This window comes from Delphinus delphis, chromosome 10 (genome assembly GCF_949987515.2).
Source record: "Delphinus delphis chromosome 10, mDelDel1.2, whole genome shotgun sequence".
Classification (NCBI taxonomy): Eukaryota; Metazoa; Chordata; class Mammalia; order Artiodactyla; family Delphinidae; genus Delphinus; species Delphinus delphis.
Genome location: NC_082692.2, coordinates 39351475 through 39373976, shown reverse-complemented (window position 1 = coordinate 39373976; position 22502 = coordinate 39351475). Strand labels below are relative to the sequence as shown.

Below are 22502 nucleotides of genomic sequence, written 5' to 3'. Positions count from 1 at the left end.
CTCTGTAGACCCCCGGGCCCGGCACACCTCCCCAGCCTGCCTTCCCCACTCTGTCTCCCCCTTCTTTCCTCTTATCCCAGAACTCTGCGAGGAAGGGACAAAGTGGAAGTATTGCCCCAGCTTTGCTGCCTCTGAAGTAAGCACGCAGCCCCCTTTTCAATTGTTACTGCCTATCAAACAAGACAAAAACGGGAAACAAATAGCCAACAGTAGAGATGTTATGAAGTTATGAGAAATATTAAAAGTAACGGTTGTCCTGGGTCTCACGCAAACATGAGTAAACTCAGTCTTTCTTTGGCTCCTCTGACCGACCTTTCCCTCTCGATGTTGTCTTGACGCTGTATGTAGCTCCCACTCCTTTTCCGAAGGGCCCTCCCTCCTAGGCACACCCACAGCCCCTGGGGAACGGTCTTGGCTGTGGTAAATGCTTGCAGAACAGTTGGGACTGGTGGGTTGTGGTCGCTCTGGAATCTTGGTGCAGGCCAAGGCGAGAGATGGTCTTGGCAGGGTAGGTGGCCCAGGGGTCTCCCAGGGCCAGGATCTCACAGTGTGGAGAGGGGCAGTGTGGCCGTCTTTTCTGCCTTTCCTCTCCCGTGTGCAGCCTTTCATGTTCTTCCTGAGAAAGTGCATGTACTCTGTCATTGCAGCTTGCCAGACTCCCTTGCCAACAGGCCCAAGAGTGCAGGTCCCCAGGGCATTCCCAGAGCGGGCAGTCCCCACTGAGACTGTTTGGGAAAGGCTGTGTTCTTTCTGGTTGTCTGGTGTGGTTAGCCCATAGCCTTTTCATACCACTGCCCATGTAGGGCATGGGTTTTCTCAGGAGTCCCAGAAGGCATGTGACCTCGCCCTGCCAGCCTGATGAGAAGCGAGGGTTTGTTGCTCTCCCTCTACCAGTACTGTGTCTTCAAATGCTGGGGCTGTTCCGTGGCCTCCCATTTCCTCACCAGCCAAAGGGAGCCCTGTCCCTGAGCTCTGGGCTCAGAGCCTGTTGTGTTTCTTCAGGGCCATCGAGTTGTGCCCCTGTCCACTTGGCCAGGAAAGAGGGACAGGAGCCCATGTTGCTTAGGAGCACTGACGTGGGTGGCAAATTCTAAAGAAAAGCAAGAGGATGACAGCATTTAATGCAGGAGGCTGGTGGCCTCAGAGGGGCAGGGAAGGGGGGGCCTTGATCCAGGAAAGGCTGTGTTGAATTGGTCGTGTTCTATTTCCTGAACCAAGTGGTGAGCATGTGGATGGGTCATTTATTATTGTTGAAATTACAATATTATAAAATATACTCTTTGTAATTTAGGAAATATTTCATTTTTTTAAGAGGAAAGAACACAGTTCCTTGTGGTTGAGGTCATCACAGGGCTGATATGCAAGAGGATGTTGGCAGGAACTTAGTGACGCAGTGAGGATGCCATTGGAGGAATTTTAGGAGGAAAGATGCCACATAGCTGCTGGGAAAGCCACCACTTTCCTCCTCTCATTTCCTCTTTGGGAAAAATCTCAGATGGAAGAAAGATTTATGTCCTAAACAAATTCCTCCCTAAAAATCGGTTAAGATATAACCACTTTAAAAGCTCTTCGTGTGTTTTCCACTGGGTATTGACTAAGCCCGCCCAGTGCTCAATACCTGCTAGGAGCACCAGTGGGAAACACAAAAGAAGCGGAAGAGGCATGGTACACTTATGTCAAAGGCCTGGGCGCAGTCCTCGGACCATATTTACGTGGGCATGTTTGTGTTAGTACGGGACAGCCAGGCTGCCTCTGCTGTAAGGATCCTAAAACAGAAACCTCAGATGCAGTCAGTCCAAGAAGGGTGCTGGCAGGGCACCAGAGTTTATCGAACACTTGCTGTGTGCCAGCCACTCTCCCTGTGTTATCGCGTCTAATCCCCATCCTGTACCTCGAAGCAGGTGTTCTCATCCCCGTTTACAGACAAGGTTCAGGTAGGTTAATGTATTCACCAAAGTTACAAACCAAGGGTAAAGCCTTCTTCTTGTTCTGACTTGGAATACTTTTTTATATTAGACCACATGGCGTGGAAGAGCACAGGTGACTAGAGCTGGACCTGGAAGGAATTATAGGGTGAAGATTTGGGGGCTGCAGAGGAGGCAGAGGCCTGCCAGGCCCAGGCGTGGGATCTCAGGAGCAGTAGGGACGTGGGTTGGTGGGAATGGTGGGCTGAGCAGTAGGCCCCACATCAGCCTGCAGCCAGGGTCAGGCATCTCAAGTTCGCTGTTGTCTGTACCCCTGAGCTCTGCTTTCCACCCGGAAAATAATTATCCTCCATGTACCTACCACTCCTGTGGCATATTTCCATGTGTCTTATCTTCCATGATTATATTTGGGGGATATAAGGATGCCATTTCCGTGATTTTTTGCACTGCCTTTTGGGATTGGGGTTAGGGCAGGGCACAGACTAGTTCCTAGCTCAGGTTTTTTGTTTAGGATGACCTTGGACCTCTTGAGCTTTAGAACACATCTCTGAGACTTGGAGGACTCTAGTTGCTTTGCCTCCCTGCCCCATGGTCTGCCAGGGAAGGTAAGGGGACCAGGAGGAGGTCTTAGATGAAATGCCCCTTTGTCTCTGTGCTCCCAGCTGGAGATCTGGGTGGGCTGACGGCGGTTCCTGTTCACTACCTGCCAGATGCAATGAGTGGAAGCTGGAAGTTTGACTAGTGAGAGGTGGCCTCTGAGGTGATAGCAGGTAAGAGCCCATGACTTGGCTCTGTAACCAGGAGCGATCACACAGCCTGGGCTGCTTGGCCCTGGGCCATGGCCGTGATGATCAGTGAAAGTATAAGGCACTGTTCAAACAGGAGCCACGATGAGGAAGAAGGAAGGGCTGGAAGTATGCTTCGAGTCACCTGGGATGGTTTTCCAGCCCTCAGCGGAGAGGCTCTTTAGGAGAAAGCAGCCAGAGAAGGGTTCTGTGTCTGTGGGAGTTTAAACTTATTAGATAATGAAAGTGGTTTGAGAATTCCTACATGCACAGCTTGGGGTATTGATAACAGAGGCGAGAGCTTATCAGACACTGCTGCCAGCTCCCCCAGGAGGCTTTTGGCATGGCCAGTCAGGACTAGGGTTGTTTGGTTAATCACAAAACTCTTTTAAAGGAGGAAGTCATTTTTAAAAAGGATACAAACGTTTTACTTTAACTCCAAACGCATAGGTGAGCAGGCTAGTCTTTTGTGGAGCTGGGGCTTTTTCTTTCCATGTGGACCTGCTAATTTGGAGTTCTCTGTCCTATTTATTACATGAACCACATCTATAATATATGATTGATTTAAACTTCTAGATTGAGTTTCTTAAAAGCAAAGCTAGAATTTGGCCACTTGTGAAGCAGTCTGAGCACAGAATCCTTTTAGAAATTTTTATGGTTTATTTCTCCAACAACACAATTCAAGGGCACATTTTTAAAAAATGATCCTGTTATTGAGTCTCTTCGAAGCATCTACCAGGTTGCCACAGAAACAGCTTTTTGCACTTATTTCATCGCTTATGTAATGTTTAATTTTCTGTTTCCATCAACAAATACAACCATCTTAAACAGTTTTGGAAGTGATCCCAACTGGTTCTTGATGAGCAGAACCCTCAGCGGGAGGAAGCGGAAGACCCACAGGTGTGCCTGGGAGACTCCTGCCCGCTGTGAACATGGTTGGCGTTGGGCTAGTTACTGAGGGTCCGTCAGTTGAGTTGTTAACAGCTTGCAGGGTTGGTGTTCGCCCTGTCAGAGATGACCGTGCGGATTCCACAGCCTCCGCCTGTTTCCCCAGCTTTCTCTAAGGTGAGGGAATGGTGCCCACACCAGACTTCTAGCCCTCCCCTCTCCTCCCTCTCCTCTGTTTGGTATTGTCCAGGGTTCTGTGTGCTCCTGCTGAGGAGCCGCCTGTCCCTCACATGAAACTTTTGCCCTGAATGGAGAAGCAGCCTCCAGCTGAGCATCCAGGAAGTGAGCTATTGTTCACGCAGCAAGTTCCAAACATTTTCTGCCAGAAGGAAGCCGTTTCCCTCTGGTCTGTCCTTTAAAAAAAAAAAAAAAAAAAGGAATCTGGGTTTTGATTAACTTGTTTTTTGGGTAGAATTCTGTTTCTTTTGGAACCAGATGAATGTGAATCATGAGGGCAAACCCCTTCTAAGCTCTGTAAGCTAAAATGAGCAATGGAGGGGGACCGTGCAGACTCCTTCTCCTGGCCTCTGTGGTTTTACAAGGGCTGCAGGTGTTTCTTGGTGTAAGGAAGGCTTGCATCTGCTCAAGTGGGTTACAGAGTGAAAACGAAATGACTTTTAGGCTCAACCCTGTTTTCTAAGGACTTAATTTAAGAAGGCACTTTCGTACCTCCTGCTGGGGCCCGGGGATGTGGCAGGGCCTCAGATCTCCCAGGAGCAGGGACAGACAGACACTGCTGTTGGATAAGGAGCAGATCTCTCCATCTGTGCTTATGGGAGCAAGAACCTTATCTTTCCTTCTAGGATGATGTCATCCAGCGAAGCCCATGTCTTTTAGGTGGTGCAGAGCTTGCTCAAACTCATGTCATAATAAATTAATTCCTCATTAGAGCTCTGTTTGGGAACCAAACACTTCACTAAGACTCTTTATGTGCTGTCTCACATCTTTATAGGAACCTCGTGTTGAGGTCTTCATTTTGCCTTTGAAGAAACTGAGGCTTTAAGAAGACAGGTCAAGTAATTTGCCTGTAGCAATGATTGCATGAGTAAGGAATTTTTTCACATTTTATAGAAAGGGAAATTGAAAGAGATGTTAAATGACTTATCCAAGGTTCCGCAGCTAATTAAGTGGACTTTTTTTAAAGTGGATTTTGAACTCAGGTTTCTTATTTCAAAGTTCTCATTCTTTCCATCAGTGTACACTGCCTTTCCAATGTCCTCAGTCCCACGTATTTGAAATTCTACTCTGGGCTTTACTAGAGTAGAAGCTAGGCCCTAAATAAGCTGAATTAGGAAGATAATTAATCAGGCACTGGCCACATAGTTCTACTCCTGTGATCATGTTATTGAAGTTAAAAGTTATTTAACTTTTCTGATATTTGGTTTCCTCTTCTTTAAAGTGGGAGGAACTTTTTTTTTTAATTTATCTTTGGCTGCGTCGGGTCTTCATTGCTGTGTGCGGGCTTTCTCTAGTTGCCACGAGCAAGGAGCTACTCTTTGTTGCGGCGTGCTGGCTTCTCATTGCGGTGGCTTCTCTTGTTGTGGAGCATGGGCTCTAGGCATGCGAGCTTCAGTAGTTGCGGCACATGGGCTCAGTAGTTGTGGCTCGTGGGCTCTAGAGTACAAGCTCAGTAGTTGTGGCTCATGGGCTTAGTTGCTCCACAGTATGTGGGGTCTTCCCTGACCAGGGCTCAAACCTGCGTGCCCTGCATTGGCACGCAGATTCTTAACCACTGCGCCACCAGGGAAGTCCCCCCTGCCCCCCAGCTGGTTGTGAGGATGAACTGAATCGCCGGGAGGGCACTCAGGGGGTACTCAGTGCACGGCACCTGACTGAGAGAATTTCGCCCTGGAACCTGTCTACCCTGGAAGGCTGGAGTCTTAACAGTGTTGATCCCAAGTACTTTCCAAGGAGAAGGGTACCTTGCTGTGAGCACCTGTACTTGATTTTCAGGAAAGATGACCTCCTGAAGTAGGAAAGGGATAATTATTTTTATTTGGCTGCGTCGGGTCTTAGTTGCAGCACACGCGATCTTCGTTGTGGCATGCAGGGTCTTTCGTGGCGGCACACAGGCTTCTCTCTAGTGGGCTTCTCTCTAGTCGCGGCGCATGGGCTCCAGGGCGTGTGGGCTCTGTAGCTTCAGCACGCGGGTTCTCTCGTTGAGGCACGCGGGCTTAGTTGCCCTGCGGCATGTGAGATTTTAGTTCCCCGACCAGGGGTTGAACCGGAGTCCCCTGCATTGCAAGATGGATTCCTAACCGCTGGACCACCAGGGAAGTCCCAAGGGATAATTGAATAAGCTCTTGGCATGGTCCACACACCTTTCCCTTGCAGTATTCTGAGGGTGGATTTGATCCCATTTTATTGATTTCAGGCTATAGAGCAGGGGTCCCCAACCCCTGGCCCATGGCCTGTTAGGAACCGGGCTGCACAGCAGGAGGTAAGCGGTGGTGAGTGAGTGAAGCTTCATCTGCTTCTCCCCCATCACTCCCATTACTGCCTGACCCCCCCCACCCCTCCCCACCCCCAGTCTGTGGAAAAATTGTTTTCCACAAAACCAGTCCCTGGTGCCAAAAAGGTTGGGGACCGTGCTGTAGAGGATACAAATGTATCCTGCTAGCCAAATGTCCTAATGTGCTCCTTGTCATGCTAAAGCAACTCACAGAGGGATCAGTGTCCTTTGAGTCTGATTATATGAACCAGTTTCCCAGGGCCTGTTCATCCCTGGGAACACTTCGATAATTGAGTTTTCAGACTGTCAAGACTGGGGTTAGCCTGGGTTCCAGAATAGAGAAGGCCACACCACAGAGGAGCAGGGCTGAGAGCCCTTAACCCTGAAAGCTTAGTGACTCAGAATAATGGTGAAGTCAGCTTTCCCACATTCCTTTCTCTTTGTTTCCTTTGCCTATTGGGCATGTCTCTGCTTATTAGCATGTTGAGCAGAGTTCATTACAAATGATGAAGCTCAAACCAGTATTGATCTTACCATTTATTATTCTCTAAAGGATTTGATCCTGAAAGAGATTTTTGTCCCAGTATTTTATTCTGAAAAACTTCTAATGTACAGAAAACTTGAAAGAGACTTTTGAATAGTGAGCGAATGCCTATATATTCACTACCTAGAGCCTAGATTCTACATTTCGATTTTGCTGTACTTTATCTCATATCCGTCCATCCCATCAAAATATAAAATAAAATCCATTTTATATTTTGATGCATTTCAAAATAACTTGCAAACATCAGTACATTTCATCGCTAAACATTTTAACATGTATATCATTACTTAGAGTTTGGTATTTGTTTATAGTTTTGGGGGTGGGGATTTATACAAATAAAATGCATAAATCTTGAGTCTACCATTCCCTGAGTTTTGATAAGTGCATACGTTTGTGTGACCCAAATTCCTGTCAAGATACAGGAATATTACTATCACCACAGGAAGTTCCCTCGAGTCCCTTCCCAGTCAATCTTTACCCCTCCCCACCCCCCAGCAACTACTCTTCTGACATTTTCCCAATCCTGGATATTAGTTCTGCCTATTCTAGACCTTTATATAAACTAGAGCACATACTGGAATCAGTGCAGTATGTGCTCTTTTGTGTAAGGCTTATCTGAAAGATTTTAACTAGTGCTTTAAAATGAATTTGGGGGACTCTATCAACTTCATCTGTCCAACTTCTTCCTATTTCACAAGTTCAGAGATACTTAGGAGTGGCAGGCTGCAGGAAGTCTCTGCGCATCTGATGGTTACTGGTAGTGTATTTGTATCAAGCATATACAATTTTTTTTAACATCTTAAGTATATATAATTTGGTACTCAAAATTCTACATTTGTGTCCCCTGATATTACAAGGCAAGTGTTCCCCTGCAGAATCTGAGGAGCCAGTGGATATAGGACCCCTTTCTTTCTCTGGCCACACTGCTGAGGAAATCAATTCTGAGTGGATGCTTAGGGTGTTTTCTTTGGGCTCCTTTAATCCATAGCCGTACTAACAGTGCAGCACACTGTAGTGAAGTTCAGGCTGTGGAAGAACAGGACCAACAAGGGAAGGTTACTTGGAAATTGGTGGTGAAAGCAAAATTGAAGAAGGACCAAGAGGCAGGTTCCCCAGTGTTTGAGAGAACTGCAGCCTTTCTGAGTGGCTTCCTCCGCATTCCTACCCTCCTCACCCGAATAAGCCTGCTCCTGGACAGAAAGTAGATTGCGTAAATTGGACTAGAACCCAAATACATAATCCTCATTAATCTTTTAGAGTCTTGTCCCACATATTAAAGCCAGTACTTGGCGAATAACCTAGAGTTACGTGGCAGCAATAATAAGTTAATTGAAATCTAGGTCTCCCAACTATTTTTCTTCTTTCAGCAGTTTCTTGGGGCTTTGAGTTAAAGAGTGCTTGTATAGTAGGCTGTTCTAGAATGAGAAGGTCACTTGGCAGGTCTCGTCTACTTTCTGCCAAGTGGCAGGTCTGGGGCACGAGCATCGGTTAAGGAAAGGGCCAGCAGGTAGTTGTGGGGTGTGCGATGCTTTGGGGAGCAAGGCCGGTATCAGCCACTCAAGAGGTATGGGAACGATAAAAATGAGGAGGGAGAAGGGGAGTTAGAGACTTAGACTGAGGTCACGGGCTTCCAATCTGGCCAGTGTAGCCTGGGGCAGCACACCTCGGGCTTTCATTTGAGCCTGTGTCAGAGACAGAAGGACAGAGACTTTTGAAACAAAACAGCTCTGTGGTCTCCCAGTCTCTTAGGAAAAGGGGGATTGAGATGGAAGGTGGCAGCATAAAGGGGATTCAAATGGGGATACAACAATAAATATGGTAAAGATCCAAGGTCGCCCCCAACCCCATGAGACTGAGACTAACCTTGCTCTGTGGAAAAGAAGTGATTCATTGTTAGTGGAGCTGCCTCGGAAGGGACAGCCCTGAGCCCGCTGGCAGATCTGTATTCATCCCCTGCTGTCTTCTTCCATCCCCCCACCCCGTCCCTCTCCTATAAATGCAGTTGACAAGGTTAGAAAATCAGGACAAATAATTTACTTCAATCCATCTTTGTCTTTCCCCAGGCCTTGTGCAATTCAGTATGTGGGGAGAGGGAACAAATAACTCAGACCCTGGTCGGTGACCCTTTTTCAAATGTGGGGAATCAAAGCCCACTCTAGGCTGAGGAGTGCCTGTTGGCCGCTGAGCCGCAGAAGACAGAGATGGTGATGAATTCTTATGTGCTCGCTGGGCCTGGGAGGCAGCGTCAGCAGCGTCAGGGTGCCTTGCACAGCCAAGGGGCCACCTCCGGTGTCGTCGGTCACCTGAGGGCAGGGGCTCGGGGCCTCTGGGGAGGTCGAGGAGGCGAGGGCTTGACCTGTGCTCCTGGGAATGGGGGGCGCTGTCCAAGCCGGGCTGTCTGGCCCCGGCGGGGGGAGAGGGTCTGCCTCCCTGGTCCCCGCCAGAGGGCAGGCTCGGCCCCCCCACTGAGAGCAGTGCCATCAGCGGGCTGCTGGGCGTCTAGCTGTGGGGTAGTGCTTCAGCATCCTCACCTGAAAAATGGGATGACACGTTTTCTTGGCAGTGAGTCGAGGCTCTGAGGGACTGTTGAGAGAAAGGGCCAGCTGGTAGTCGTGGGGGGTGAGGTCACTGTGCCAGCAACCCAGGGAGGTTGGAAAAAGATAAAAATGAGGAGGGAAGGGGTGTTAGAGAATCCAGACTGGGGTTGAGAGTGTTGGCTACCTTTCCCCTCTTACTGTATCAGTGAGGTGACTAGCCTGGCCTGGGCATTTAACAAATGGTAACTTGTTTGTTACCCGGCCCCTCCACGTGCCAGCTCTGTGCAAGTCACCATGTGGCCTCTTAAAGAAACAGTATGAAACGGGGATCTTACCTTTATTGGTCCTATAGTGTCTCTGGGACACACCATAAAACAGCTAATTGGGAAGTTACAGTGCAAGCACAGTGTGTTTCTGGGCCAGTAAAGTATTAATTGTTGGGGGTAGAGAAGGAGAGATAGATGGTGTCTCCAGCCCTGGTGGTACAGGCCCAACGGGACTGGTGTGTTTTCCATCTGGTGGCAGGGTCCTCGGGGGCTGATAGCTCCGCAGGCAGCAAAAGGGGGTGGGGGAGAGTGTCTGACGTCAGGCACCAAATTCAGTTGCCAATCAATTCCAGAAACATCTCCCTTCAGGTTCCCATTTGCCGCAAAAGAAGGTTGGAGAAAGGCAATCTCTTTCCCTTTCTCCTCTCAGGCCTCAGCTTATGACCAGACTGATTCCTGTTCCCCTGATGTTTTTGCAGTGAGAGCCCCTGAAAATGCCCATTGCTTCTCACTCGTGCCACCTCCTAGGAGGGAGGCTCCCCACGGGCCTCAGAGCCATGTTGCACCGAGGCTGTGGTTCTCCTTGGACCGCCTTTATCCAGCACACTTCCTGGGGCACAGAAGACCCATCAGAACCTAGGGAGGTATTTCTCCGCGCAGCAGCTGTCTTCTCCCCCCTGCCCCTGTGACTCCCAGTGTCCATGGAAAAGCCTAGTATGATCTGAGTTGCTCCTGGCAGCCAGGTTATGGTGACCGGAGTGGAGCCTCTCTGGATATAGAATGTCACTTCCCGTTGCCAGCCTGTGGGCATCCGGGATCCTGTGTTCCTAACAAGCAGATGGGAGAGGGCCTTAGTGGCAGGATTCCTAGTGTTTGGTTTTGGTTCTGTTTTTAGCCATACAGGGAACACATTTTATACAGCCCTGGTAGGGGGGGAAAAAAAAGTCTGAATGGAATAATTCTGAATACTTGCTGAAAATGGAATATTTCCAAGCATTTTTTGAATAGATGAGTCCATTATGGTGATAACTTTCAGGATTTACTTTACTAAACACAAATGTGAGCTGAGCTCTCTATAGAGTTCATGTGAAGCACAGTATTTTTTTTTTAAAGATTTTTTGATGTGGACCATTTTTTAAAGTCTTTATTGAATTTGCCACAATACTGCTTCTGTTCTGTGGTTTTTTGGCCCCGAGACATGCAGGACCCCAGCTCGCCTACCAGGATCCAGCCCGCACCCCCTGCATTGGAAGGCAAAGTCTCAACCACTGGACCGTCAGGGAAGTCCTGAAGTGCAGTATTAAAGCATGGCCATTTCCCATCTCTCTCCAAAAATGTCATGGATCCCAAACAACAGAAGAAGAAGAGAATGTTGAACTGTTCCCTTCTGCTACATTCCACCTGCATCTTCCCCTGACATTCCCCTGAGATGCAGAATGTTTCTGGGAAAGCAGCCTAATCAAATTGTTTTTTAACTCAAGCCTAAATGGTTAAACTACACGAAGTGTGTAGATCAGAACGGTATCTGTCTCCTATGACCGCTCCTCTGTGTCTAGACTGAAATGACCATATTCCCCCTTCGCTGGCTCTGGGCCCCCGGGGTGTGGCAGGGGGAGGTGATGAGGTCCCACTCCTCCCTGTGTCCACGGACTGGCTGAGGGGCTGGGTGGGGACCTGCCAGTCTCTGCCCGCACAGGCCCGCTTCACCGCCACTTCCCTCCTAGCCCTGTGCTTCCACCAAGGCTGGAAGGAGTCCTGGGTTGCAAGCTGTTGGAGCGCTCTCAGTTCCTCTATAAACTAGAATCTTCTCAGCTGGACTTGGCTACTGCCGTTCACAGAAAACAAAACACACTTTCTAGTTTGGATGACATTGGTTCTGAGAGTTCCCCGGCTAGCAGTTCCCAGCTGGCCTGCAGGCTGAAGCACCCAGGGGGCTGTGGCAGCTGAGCTTTTCACCTGAGGGTGACCCCTGGGGCAAGCAGGAGGGAACGGAGCAGAGAAGCAGCAGCAGCAGAGGAGCAGCAGCGTGTCCAACCCTGCTCACTCTGACTTCCAAAGGTCCTTTGGCAAAATGTCATGGGTTGAGCAGCCAGGAGATCCTGATTGGACAGGCCAGCCAGGGCTTTGGGTGTTAGGTGATTATGATGATAATGAAATATATAATGTAGGGCTTGACTTTATTTCAAAAGACACCTTGGAGTCACCTTCCATTTCAGTTTTTCCCACCCTGACACTCTGTGTGGCCTTGGGAAAACAGCTTTTCATTGTTGGCTCTAAGTAAATGTAAACTGCTCTTTGTCTGTCTGTCAGTTGCCTCTTTTACCATGAGCCAGGCCCAGGGGGAAGAATGGCAGATAAAACATGCTTGATTCCATCTGTCCTGGTGCTTGCAGTGGTGATTCTCCCACATTTACCCACTTTGGCCTGGAGGAGGCATCCAAAGGCTGGTAGAGCCATTCCAGGGATAAGGACCCAACCCCCCATGTAAGAAAACGTTTCCTCACCTTAAGCACCCTACTTTTCTCCTGTAAATGCAGAAAAGAAAAAGAAGGCACACCAACAGATACCTGTGGAGTGCCTGCTCGTTGCCCAGCTTTGAGGCTTCTGAAATCTGAATGTAATGACTGATGTGTCATTTAATGCCAGGTTGGGCCTTGCAGCCTGGTGGTGGGGGAGAGTTTATCTGGAAGGTAAGAGCTGTCTTCATATATCCCTAAGCCTTTCCTGTGGAAGAGGAGATGAAGTTAGAAAAAATGTTTAAATCTGTAGAAAGACAAACGTTATAACTTGGCGCTTTATGCAAATAGGGTGAACTGACTGGGAGAGTTAGCAAGTGCCCCATCTCTGGAAGGTCTTTAGCAGAATTGGACATGGCATTGGAGTTGGGATTATATGACCTGTGAGGTCCCTGCTGCTAACTCAAGATTCTGTGCCTGGAAGGACTCCAAGAGATCACTAGGATATCTTAGAGATATCCTTGCACCTGGGTTCAAAGATGTATGTGAAACAGTATTCATTGTAGCACTGTTTAGAATGAGAAAAGATTGGAAACTCCACACGTGCCTGTCCGAAGACTGGTTCAATAAATTATCATATAGCCTTACACGGGATGACTATACCTCATCCATTAAAAAAAAAAAAGATGTTCTTTATGAACTGTGGCAAGAACTCCAAGATGCATTATTAAGTGGAAAAACCAAGATGCAGAACAGCATATCAGTATGCGGGGTGGTGGAATACATTCATATATTTGCTTAATTGCAAATAGATCTGAGGGATACTTGAGAAACTGGTTATACTGGTTGCCTCCAGAGAGAAGAACTATAGGCAGCTGGGAGACGGGAGTAGGAAGGAGACTTTTCTCTGAATAACCTTTTGCCTATTTTGAGTTTTGAATCGTGTGGATGTATTGTCAAAAAATAAATATAAGTAAAAATATGTTTTAAAACTTTAAAAATAAGTTTTACTAGGTCGGAGCACTGTGGACAACAGAGGGGAAGTGGGAAACAAGCTAACCTTTTATTGAGCATCTACTATGAGCCAGGTCTTTGGCCAGATGCCTATGTACATGATACTTTTAATCCACACAGTCCTTTATGGGAGGCAGTATCCACCCCCAATTTTATGGATGCAGCACTGCGGCGTTGCGGGGGTGGGGGAGAAGTACCCTCCTGGCTGGCTGAGTCGTTGCCATGTTGCACCTGAAATGGGCAGGGCCAGAGAAAGGGATGCTCTGGAGAGGGCTGGAGGGAGGGGGGCCTTTTCTTTAAGGGACACTGCAGACCTGCCGAGGCACTGCCTGCTTCTGATGCCGGCCTCTGGGCTGCCGGCCGATAAGTCGAGGCACACCCTCCGTTTGCTGCACGGGTCAGAAGTGTTGTTTCCTTTGCTTTTGCTGAGCTCAGGGATGGAGTTCGCAGTGTGCATTAACAAGCAGTTAGGTGACTGCTAGAGGAAAAGACCTTCCTGTGCTCCCGGCTGCCAGGGGAGAGGTGGTGCTTACCCTGTGTTGTTCTGCCGGGTGTCAAAAGTGCTGCCTTTGCCTGCCAGCTGGAGGCTGGCTGGAGAGCTGTTATTTTTCTTACTGTCAGACCTGAGGCTCCTTACTTTCACTTAGAGGAAGAAACATCCAAGCCCTGGTACAAAAGGTCCTCTTTTCCTTTCTTTGGAAAAAGAGCAGTGAATGAGCTCATTACCACTGCAACCCAATTGGGGTTGAGGGGGGGGCTCCTCCTCGCTGTCTGGGCCTGCCCCTAGCCAGGTTTCCGGGAGCAGGGGGCTTAGATCTGGCCCAGGGTGACCAAAGCCAGATGGCTGGGACAGGTGGTCCATACAGGGGGCAATGCTGGAGACATTTGGATGCTTTGAGACCAGCTCTCTCTGCTGTGGTCTAGAGGAAGGACAAGTATCTGCACCTCTTCTCCCCTGAATGCAGAGCTGCATCCAGGACTGACGGCCTCCAGGGATCAAATGATCCTCCATTCAGCGTTTTGTGCCCATTCAGGTGCTCTAGAAAATGTCTCCACCCCTCAGAGCTGGCAGTCATGCAATAGCAATTATCTGTTGAATGCTTACGAATTGCCAGGCACTGCTCTAGGCGCTGGGGGTATAGCATGGAACAAAGCTGGCAAAGCCTCTGCCCTCATGGAATTTAGATTCTGGCATGAGCAGTGAAGGGTGCCAGCACTGGCCTGCTCTTGCACCCTCTGCCCAGTTTCCGCTGGGTCTGAAAGAGCTGGAGGGTGGGGGGACTGACATATAAATTGCCTTGGAAGGGAGGCTCTTGGGCGTTTCTAGCAGCTGAGCTCCGATTGTTACCCGCTCACTCCCTTCAGAGCTCGTCTTTAGACCCTACAGGGCTGTGGCCAGAGAAGAGCCTTTCTTGATCGGAGCACCGTGAGCTCTGAAACCTTGCAGGTTGGTGCTGGACCTTGGAATCGTCTGGAAGAGACCCGGAGGCCTACCCTGGTGTGCGCGCTGACGGTGAGCTGGCGATGTTTGACTCGAGCCTGACAGCCTTTCCTTTTTGTTCCTCTTTTCTTCCATCTCAGATTGAGAAGATCATGAGCTCTATTGGAGAAGGGATCGACTTTTCTCAGGAACAGCAGAAGATCTCAGGTATGGTACCAAGCAGCCGTTTTCCCCATGGAGCACCACCCTCTGGGTCCCTTCTAGCTCAGGTTTTTCTCTGGCGCAGAAGACAGACATTTGGGGGGTGAGAGAAGTCAGCCTCAGACCACGTCACTCTCTTACAATTTGGAATCTCATGTGTCCACACAGCCCATCTAGCTCTTACTTTAGGAGCCATGACTCCTTTTACATAGTGGAGGGGAAAATATACAAATTGAATTGTAGGCTGTCTATTAGGAAGCCCTTTTATAAAAAGTGAACGATTGTCACTTATTCATCGTTGTTTTCATAAATGTAGGCTTTCTCTGATTGGCTTAATGTGGAGTGCTCCTCGTGTTGGTCTCCCAGCTTCCCAGGCGGCTCTGGCACTACCTCTTCATGGGCACGTGGCTTTCGTTCACCTGATCCATGGCAGCGGCAGAGCGCTGGGTTGGACTGTTCAGCCTGCATCGCCTGGAAGGGTTGGCTCTGCTGTTTCCTCCTTGTGTCTGTTTCTCCACTTTTCCATTTACTTAGACACTCATCATTTTTACTTCAGATCACTGTTACTTGGGGTATTCTTTTCATCTCAAAGCCCTACAGGTGAGGCCTGCCTCCATTTCCTTTGTTTGAAACAAAGGAACTAGGGAGGCCATACCTGAGCTGTTTTTCTTGGTAATAGAATTATGGTTGTGTTACTTGCTCAGGTGAGGTGACATCTTAAAGGTGCATCCCAGAGCACCTGTTGCACCCCCTCCCCCAAGCATCTGAAGACGGAACTGCCACCAGTGCATCTGGGCTGAAAGCAGCTTGGGACCCTGGCCTCTTCCCCTTATTGGGGAAGTGCCTCTCTGCCCTGAAGGGGTGGCTTCCTTGTTCACTTAGGAGGCTCCATCCAGGATTGACCTGTAAGCCCTGAGTGACACCTCTAGTTCCTCCATGGGCCTCTGGCCCTGGCAGGAAGTCTGAGGGATGGGGGCAAGTATGCACGTCAGGGATAAAGTTGCTGCTGAGGCCATGGGGCTTGTGGAGAGAGCATGGGCTCTGGAGCCGCAGCCCTGGTTCACATCCTGATTCTAGATACCTGTGTGTCCAGGGCGAGTCGCTTACTCCCTCCGAGCCCGCAGTTTCCCATCTGCAACATTTGGATATAGTACTTCTCTCTTATGTTTGTTAAGAGTGAGTAATATATACAAACACTTGAGCTAAAGAGGTACTCAGTAAATAGTAGTTATGCTCATTTTTCTCCAGGAAGTGATTACTTTCTCATATCGACAAACCTGGAGAGGAGGGGCGTCTGCCCCCCTACCTTGTCTCCCTCCACGCTTTTTCCCACTGTGTTCCTGGAGACACCCCCCTTCAGCCCTGTTTCCCTGGGCTCTAGCAGAGAGGGTCCGGTTGGGTTGGGCTCATCTTTGCCAGTCTTGGATCATGCTGAGGGTCTGCACAAGTGGCTCTTCTGGCTAAGAGTTTGTGGCTCTCTTTCCAGGCACTTGCCTACACGCAGTCCGGGGAGCTTTCCTTCTGTTGTGGTTTGCAGGCTTTTACCAAGAGCGTGTGTTTGTTGGGAATAGATGTTCAGGACTGAGACGAACACTGTTGCCATGTGCTTTAGGGGCAGCAGGTATGGGTCTGATGCAGTCAGCTTTTGTGAGGCTGCTCTCTGCTTCCCTGTACCCCTCTGCATCTGAGGAGCCTACATCAGTTGCATGTGCTTGAGAGATTGGGGCAGAATCAGGCCATTACCTCCTGGCTTTGATAAAGCAGGAGATGTGGCAGCCCTTCTGGAAAACACTCTTCTGGAAGAGCCCTTCTTCTTGGAGCTGGTGACACTGAGCCCTTTCCTTGCCCTGTGGGCCCCACTTTCCAATTCTCACCCCCCATGAACTCATGTGAATGGCAGGAGTTGGTCCAGCTACCCCCCTAGGTTTCTGGATCCCAACACACAGTTTTAGCAGCATTGAGTTGAGCCATCCTCCATACCCCAGCTTAGGAAAGTCGAGGGCGGGCACAGGAAGGTGGCCATGAGCAGAGGGTGCGTCCACCCGTGCTGCAGAGTCCCAGCTCGCAGTATCCGCATGGCGGCCAGGCTGTGAAGGATGGAGAGCGTGGGCTCAGGCCTGCCTGTGACCTCTGTCTTCTGTCTGATGGGTCAGGAGGGGGCTCTCCCCAGGACCTCGGGGAACACCAGCCGTCCGCTCAGACCAGAGCAGATTTCTTGTTTATTCTGAATGATCATTGTCAGAGTTCATGTTGTCCTTGGGCTTCTGGATCTAGGAGAAGAGGCCTGGGCTGTGGGGTTGCCATCCTGGGAGGAGGAGCAGGCGTGCCAGCCAGCAGCCCTTAACTAAGCCCTTAACTAAGCTTAATGGGATTGCCTGGTGTGACTGGTTTTGCAGAGGGTTGTGTCCTGAAGTGCCCCAGTATGGCACTTGAATCTCACTCCTCTTTTGGGCTGTGGGCCTCCTAGTGGCCAGCTCTGGAGCTGGTTACCCGTATCCTCAACAAGCATGTTTTACAACTCATCCCACTGTCTGGAGTCCAGGGAGGGCGAGCCTTCCCCCTGGCCTGGGCCACTCTGGCTGCTGTCATCAAAGACCTGTTCTTTCTAGCCAGCAGAAGAGAACGCTTGATTGTCTCTTGCTGAAGCCAGCCGTTTAGCTGTTGAGTAGCTGTTAAATGCAGGCTCCTCTAGGGGCCTGATCTCCCAGCACACAGAGCCCCTTCTTCACCAGAGCCACCAACAGCCTGTTGGGCTGCAGGTGCCTCCCAGCACGTTTACAGGGTGACACGTGGTCCCTGGGTTTGTGTCTCTGTACATGTTACCGTTTTTGTCTCCTCAGCTGTACTGGGGGTTTGGTCCTGGTTTCCCCTTGTCCTTGGTACCTCTCCTCCCATGTCTTCCTCCGCCAGAGAGTGAATGGCCTGCCCTGGGCCTGGCACTTCTCTGCTGGGCTCTGACGGCCTGGAGAGAAGTCTCTTCCCAAGTTGTTTGGGGCGCTCACCTGAGGACTATTAGTTGTAATGTCCTTATTTTGTCATCTGTTTTTGTGATACTGCGCCGCTTATCTGCCTGGCAGAGGCACAATCATTCCTGAAGTGGGGGCGGGGGTCACTTAACCCGTGGGCTGTGCCCTCAGGACAGTGTCCCTCCTCTGTCCCCTCTCTGGCTGTCCTAGAAACTATCGGCCAAAACTACAGAACTGTTCCTTCTCTATTCTCTCTGATAAGCTGTTTCCAGCCCCTGGAGCTGGAGGTAAAGTTTGGCCATCTCTGCCTTTTGTACGCGTGTGTATTAGGCAACAGCAGATATTGGAAAATCTGTCCTTTTGCTCCGATGCTGGTGCTGCTGTCTCCTTCTCCCTCGGTGGCAGAAGCAGCAGCTTCTGCTGCGATGTCCGATCCCTGATGTATTTTCCTGAGTGTGGAAGGGAGGAGGGTGGGCAGGGGAGGAGGGGGGGAGGGCCAGACGTTATGAGAGCGAGCAAGAACTGTGGAGCCGGCAGCAGGCAGCGTGAGAGCCCAGGAGCCTTTAGACAAAGCATTCTGCTGCGGTTCTGGACACGCACACATCCACCAGCAGCAGGCCGGACCACGGCTGCCCAGCCGGGGGATTACGAGCAGGAATGAATCAGCAGCCGGGGGACACTGACATCAAGGGCATACAAGAGCCCACCACTTAGGTTCCTGGAGCAGACGGCCCCACTCCAGGGCAGGGGAGCTCAAGCAGCCCCCAGACTCGGCATCTCGCAGTGCTGCTGCAGTGTGCATTGGGACCCTGACCACCATCTGTTCAGCAGAGGACAGAGGAGAGGGGGAACCTGGGACAGTGGGTCACCAGGGTCTCCTAGACAACCAAGCCACTTGGCCTTGGCCTGCCTCAAGGGGCAGAAAGTGCCGGGAACAGCATAATGACTTTCACCGTGTCAGGAGTTCTCCGGAGGTGATGTTTTTATAGTTGGTTCTTCTTTTTCCTTCCTTGCACCTCTTCTCCCCTTTTTCCTTTTTTCTTCTTTTATCTGTTCTTGCCCACGAGAACTGGAGAAGTAGGTGGGGTTAAGGCCCAGAACATCCAAGGTCTGCCCGGAAGGGCTGAACTTTTTTCCTCCCTGCACCAGCATGCTCCCCTGTCCTACCTGAGGAGGGAAGCAAATGCATCTCCTCCCCTCCCTGCTCATCCTCAGAGGAGGACAGCAAGCTCCGGAGACCCTGGGAAGACAGTTGCTGTCTTTATCACTCAGCCAAAGAGAGAGCAGCGCAGAATGGGAATAGACTTGAGCCACCACAGCTCAGCTGACGGAGGACCGCTTCCTTTCTCTCTCCTTTATTGGGCTGGGCTTTGTCTTCTTTAGCCAAGAACTGGATCTGCCCGCCTGCTTTCCAGCCGAGCAGGCAGGCCAGTCACCGGAGCAGCCAGCCACCGTCGGAAGAGGAAGATGAACGCCCAGCCCCCGCCACACAGCCCCGCCCGGGAAGGCGGCCCCGTGGACAGCGGCCTGGCCGGGGAGACGCCCCGCTCGCCCCGCTCGCCGGCAGTCGGAGTCTAGCTGGGGACCCGGCTCCCGGCCGGAGCTCCGGCCCATGCGCGCGCGCGCACCCTCCCGCACGCACCGCGCCGGCTTGAGCCTCTGAGCACGAAGTGCCGGTGGCCATGGTTTGCTTGTTCCGGGACTGCTGGGGAAAGACAAGTAAAAGTCTCCTTTCTCCCCGTGCCGGGTTCCTGCTGCTTGTGTTGCATGCGCTGGCTCCCCGTGACCGTGAACGGAGTCCTCGCTGTGGTCGCTGTGCCTGTGTCCCTCCACTGCATGAAGAGGCGCGCTCGCACCTGACCGGCCTGTGCTGCAAGGTCGCGGGACTTGTCCCTCGTCCCTGGCCCCTTCTGGTGCCCGTGGGGACAGACTTTCTGAAATACCTCCGAGGAGGCGGACGAGCGCCGACCCCGGAGAGCGTTGGGGCTTGGCTCCCCTGATCCCTGGGCAGCGGCCGTGCAGGTGCTGCAAGGCCCCGGAGCAGCAGGACCCAGGGGGGTGCGTGAGTGGGCCGTGGCCGCCCGGTGCCCTTGGTGCACCCACTGAGGAGGGGCCGCGGGGCCACCGCTCTCCCTCCTCTAGTACGGAGTGTGGCTGCTTTATGGTAATGACTATGATGTGGCAGTGCCATCTGTCTTCCTCTGAGTGCCGCTGCTACCGCCTCAATGGTTTTTCCCTTTTCAAGCGTCTGCCGATTCCTCTCTCGTCAGGTTCGCGGCCGCCGGAGCAGAGCGTCGGGGAGTGGCTGGAGGCCGTGGGGCTGCAGCAGTATGAGAGCAGGCTGCTTCTCAATGGCTTTGACGATGTCCGCTTCCTGGTGAGTGTCCAGGCCCCGGGGGAGACGCTCCCTGCTGCCCAGGCCGTGCTAGAGTTGGAAACTGTACGTAGATCTTTGTCTCGGGGAAGAGGGCGCTGCATGGCTTAAACCCGGGGCGCTCAGCTGAGTGTCGCCTGCTTCCTCAGCTCCGCTCCGGACACGGCCCTGTGGGGAGAGCTCTGCAAGTTTGCGTCCAAGAAGGCGTGTCTCTGATGCACCCATTGGCCCCATCTCGGCTCTCTTTCAGACACCAGGCAGTGGGTGGCTCCGAGAATTGAGGTGCACGAGACAGCCGGGTCCCCCTGGCAACTCCCCTTCCTATCTCAGCCGGACACCAGAAGTTCCCTTTGTTCCCCGAAACTATGCCATGGAGCCCAGAGTCACTGAAGCCGGGAGCCTGGTCTCCCTCAGGAAGGCTGAGTGTCTGGCGGGGCCATGGCCTCAGAGGTGGCCCAGACGAGAGGCTGAGCTGGGGGTGGGAGGGATTGCTTCCTTTTCTGAGCTATAACTTTGCGCGCTCTTCTTGCAGAGCACAACGGCTCAGAGAAAAAGAAAAAAACCCAATGTCTTTTCTCAGGCTCCCTGTGGAGTAGGGGCCTGGCTGGGACCCTGGGCTCTGGATCCAGTGCCCCCTGTGTCAGTCCAGCAAGCAGCTCAGGGTGGGCTGCCCGTGACCATCCCTCTCCTGGAAGCCCTCCCGAGATGTCCTCATGGGTTGGGTCCGGGCTTTGGCTCCGGCTCCCAGGCAGCCCCGGCTGCCCCAGGGCAGGTGTTGAGTGCAGTGGTGACGACAGAGCTGACACGTCTTGTTAGTGCTCTGTGTGCGGGCAGTTGTGGGACAGTGGTTTGCATGTATCCACTCATTGACTCTCCCAGTAGCCCTGAGATGCAGAGCAGTGGAGTGTCTCACTCACACCCACAGCTCTGGGAATTGGTGGGGTAGAAACGTGCGCCTGGCACCTGGGTCCGGGGGTCCTGCTCTAACCACCGTTCTGCACGGCCACTTTCTTACTCAAGGATGAGGGGAGTGGGAATGGAACCATTCATATGCTTTAAGTCGCCCTGTTGCACGTGTTATGTCAGGAGCTGGTTTGAGGCTCCTCCTTGATTCCTGGCGGGCCTATCCCCCACTCTGACAATTCCCGGAACACAGTCCCGAGTGGATGCTGAGTTGCCTTCAATCCCTGAAGCAGACCTCTGACCCCCCAGCTCCTTCGCTGCCATGGTTGAGGGGCGGTGGTCGGTCAGCCCAGAGCTCCCCCGCCCTCTCCTGTCCAGAGTGGGTCTCTGTGGGCTTCTCACCAACAAGGTGGCATTGGGTGCCTCCTGAGTAGAGGGCCACCCAGGGAGCTGGCCTGGGGATCCCAGGGGGGCCCTGACTGGGACCGCTCACTTCACCTGGGCCGTCTCCATCCTCAGGACAGACAGCGAAGGCTGCTGCAAACCACCTTTCCAGAACCAGCTTCGGGCCAGTTATTTTTCAGCTTTTAAAAATCTTAGGTTTTAAAATAACAATTTTTTCTAAGTTGAACTGAGTATATTTATAGTTGTTATAAACTAATCCCTGGCTCACCATGTTCTATGGGGAAGGCTGACAAACCCAAGGTGGAGGTGGGGGTTCAGCCAGTGAGTGAGGACACTTGGCCCTTGGTGCTGGGTGTTGAGGGGCCTTCCCTCTCCTAGCGCTGGCCGTCAGATGGGCAAGGGAGGGTGGCTGTGGATGTCACAGAGTGTCCCCTCCCTATGCTTAGGAATCGTAGGGGCTGAGCTCTTGACTTCTCACCCCTCCTTCTGCTAGTTTGGAAAGGCTAAGGTTCCTAAGCCTTGAATATCAAGACTCCTTTAAAAGTGCTTCCCTGTCACCCCTGTGCTCAGATCGGAAAGTAGCTGGGCGGGCCCTGGGCCAAACATCCATGCAAGATGCAGGGCCTCTGTTAGAACGCGTCTGTTTCTATTTGGGAAGGGCACTCATTGAGGGAGGCCAGCAGCTCAGTTCTTCCAGGGCCTTCCAGGCCTCTCCTGCTGCTCTGGGTGCGAGCTGTTCCTCTCTCTCCTCTCGGTTCTGGAGGGGCAGCTGGCAGGTGGAGTCCGTGCAGGAAGGAATGCTGATTACACCGCAGCCTAGCCTGTCCGTTCTCAGACCTCGAGTGGCCTGAGTAGCCATGCAAAGTATCCTGGGTAATTGCATGTAAGTTGCCAGATGGACTGCAAGGCTAATTAAGTTTTAGCAACCAGAAAAAAGAGGAAGAAAACACACAAGAAGGGAGCATTTTTGTTTAGAAACATTCCCTCCTTGCATATGGTATAACTTACATCATGTTAGCTGTGGTATTATCCCCGTGTGGTTTGGTTTCCAATAGGCTGTAAATGTTTCCCTTAGTTTTGAAATACGCTGGAGACTCTTCTACAAGATGCACAAGTGGCTCCCAGGAAGCCATCCAGACTCTAGATGTAGTAGGAACATCTGGAAACTGATGGCTGCTATGGAATCTCCCTGTGGCGGGCTCCTCCGAGCTGTTGTGGGAGGAGTATAGGGCATTTGAGGGGGGTCGCGCAGCTCCCTCTCAACGTGGAAGGGACTTTAACATCG

At 51.4% G+C, this 22502-nt stretch overlaps 1 protein-coding gene across 7 annotated transcripts in view; it reads left to right on the top strand.

Annotated features, from left to right (window-relative positions):
• The window catches only part of ANKS1A (ankyrin repeat and sterile alpha motif domain containing 1A), a 187626-nt gene that overhangs the window by 142043 nt on the left and 23081 nt on the right, over nucleotides 1–22502 (top strand). For all 7 annotated transcript variants that reach the window (XM_060021970.1, XM_060021969.1, XM_060021972.1 and 4 more), the window contains 2 exons: nucleotides 14509–14575; nucleotides 19806–19912. In XM_060021970.1, the coding sequence (XP_059877953.1) occupies nucleotides 14509–14575; nucleotides 19806–19912 (174 nt within the window). The remainder of the gene's footprint in view (nucleotides 1–14508; nucleotides 14576–19805; nucleotides 19913–22502) is intronic.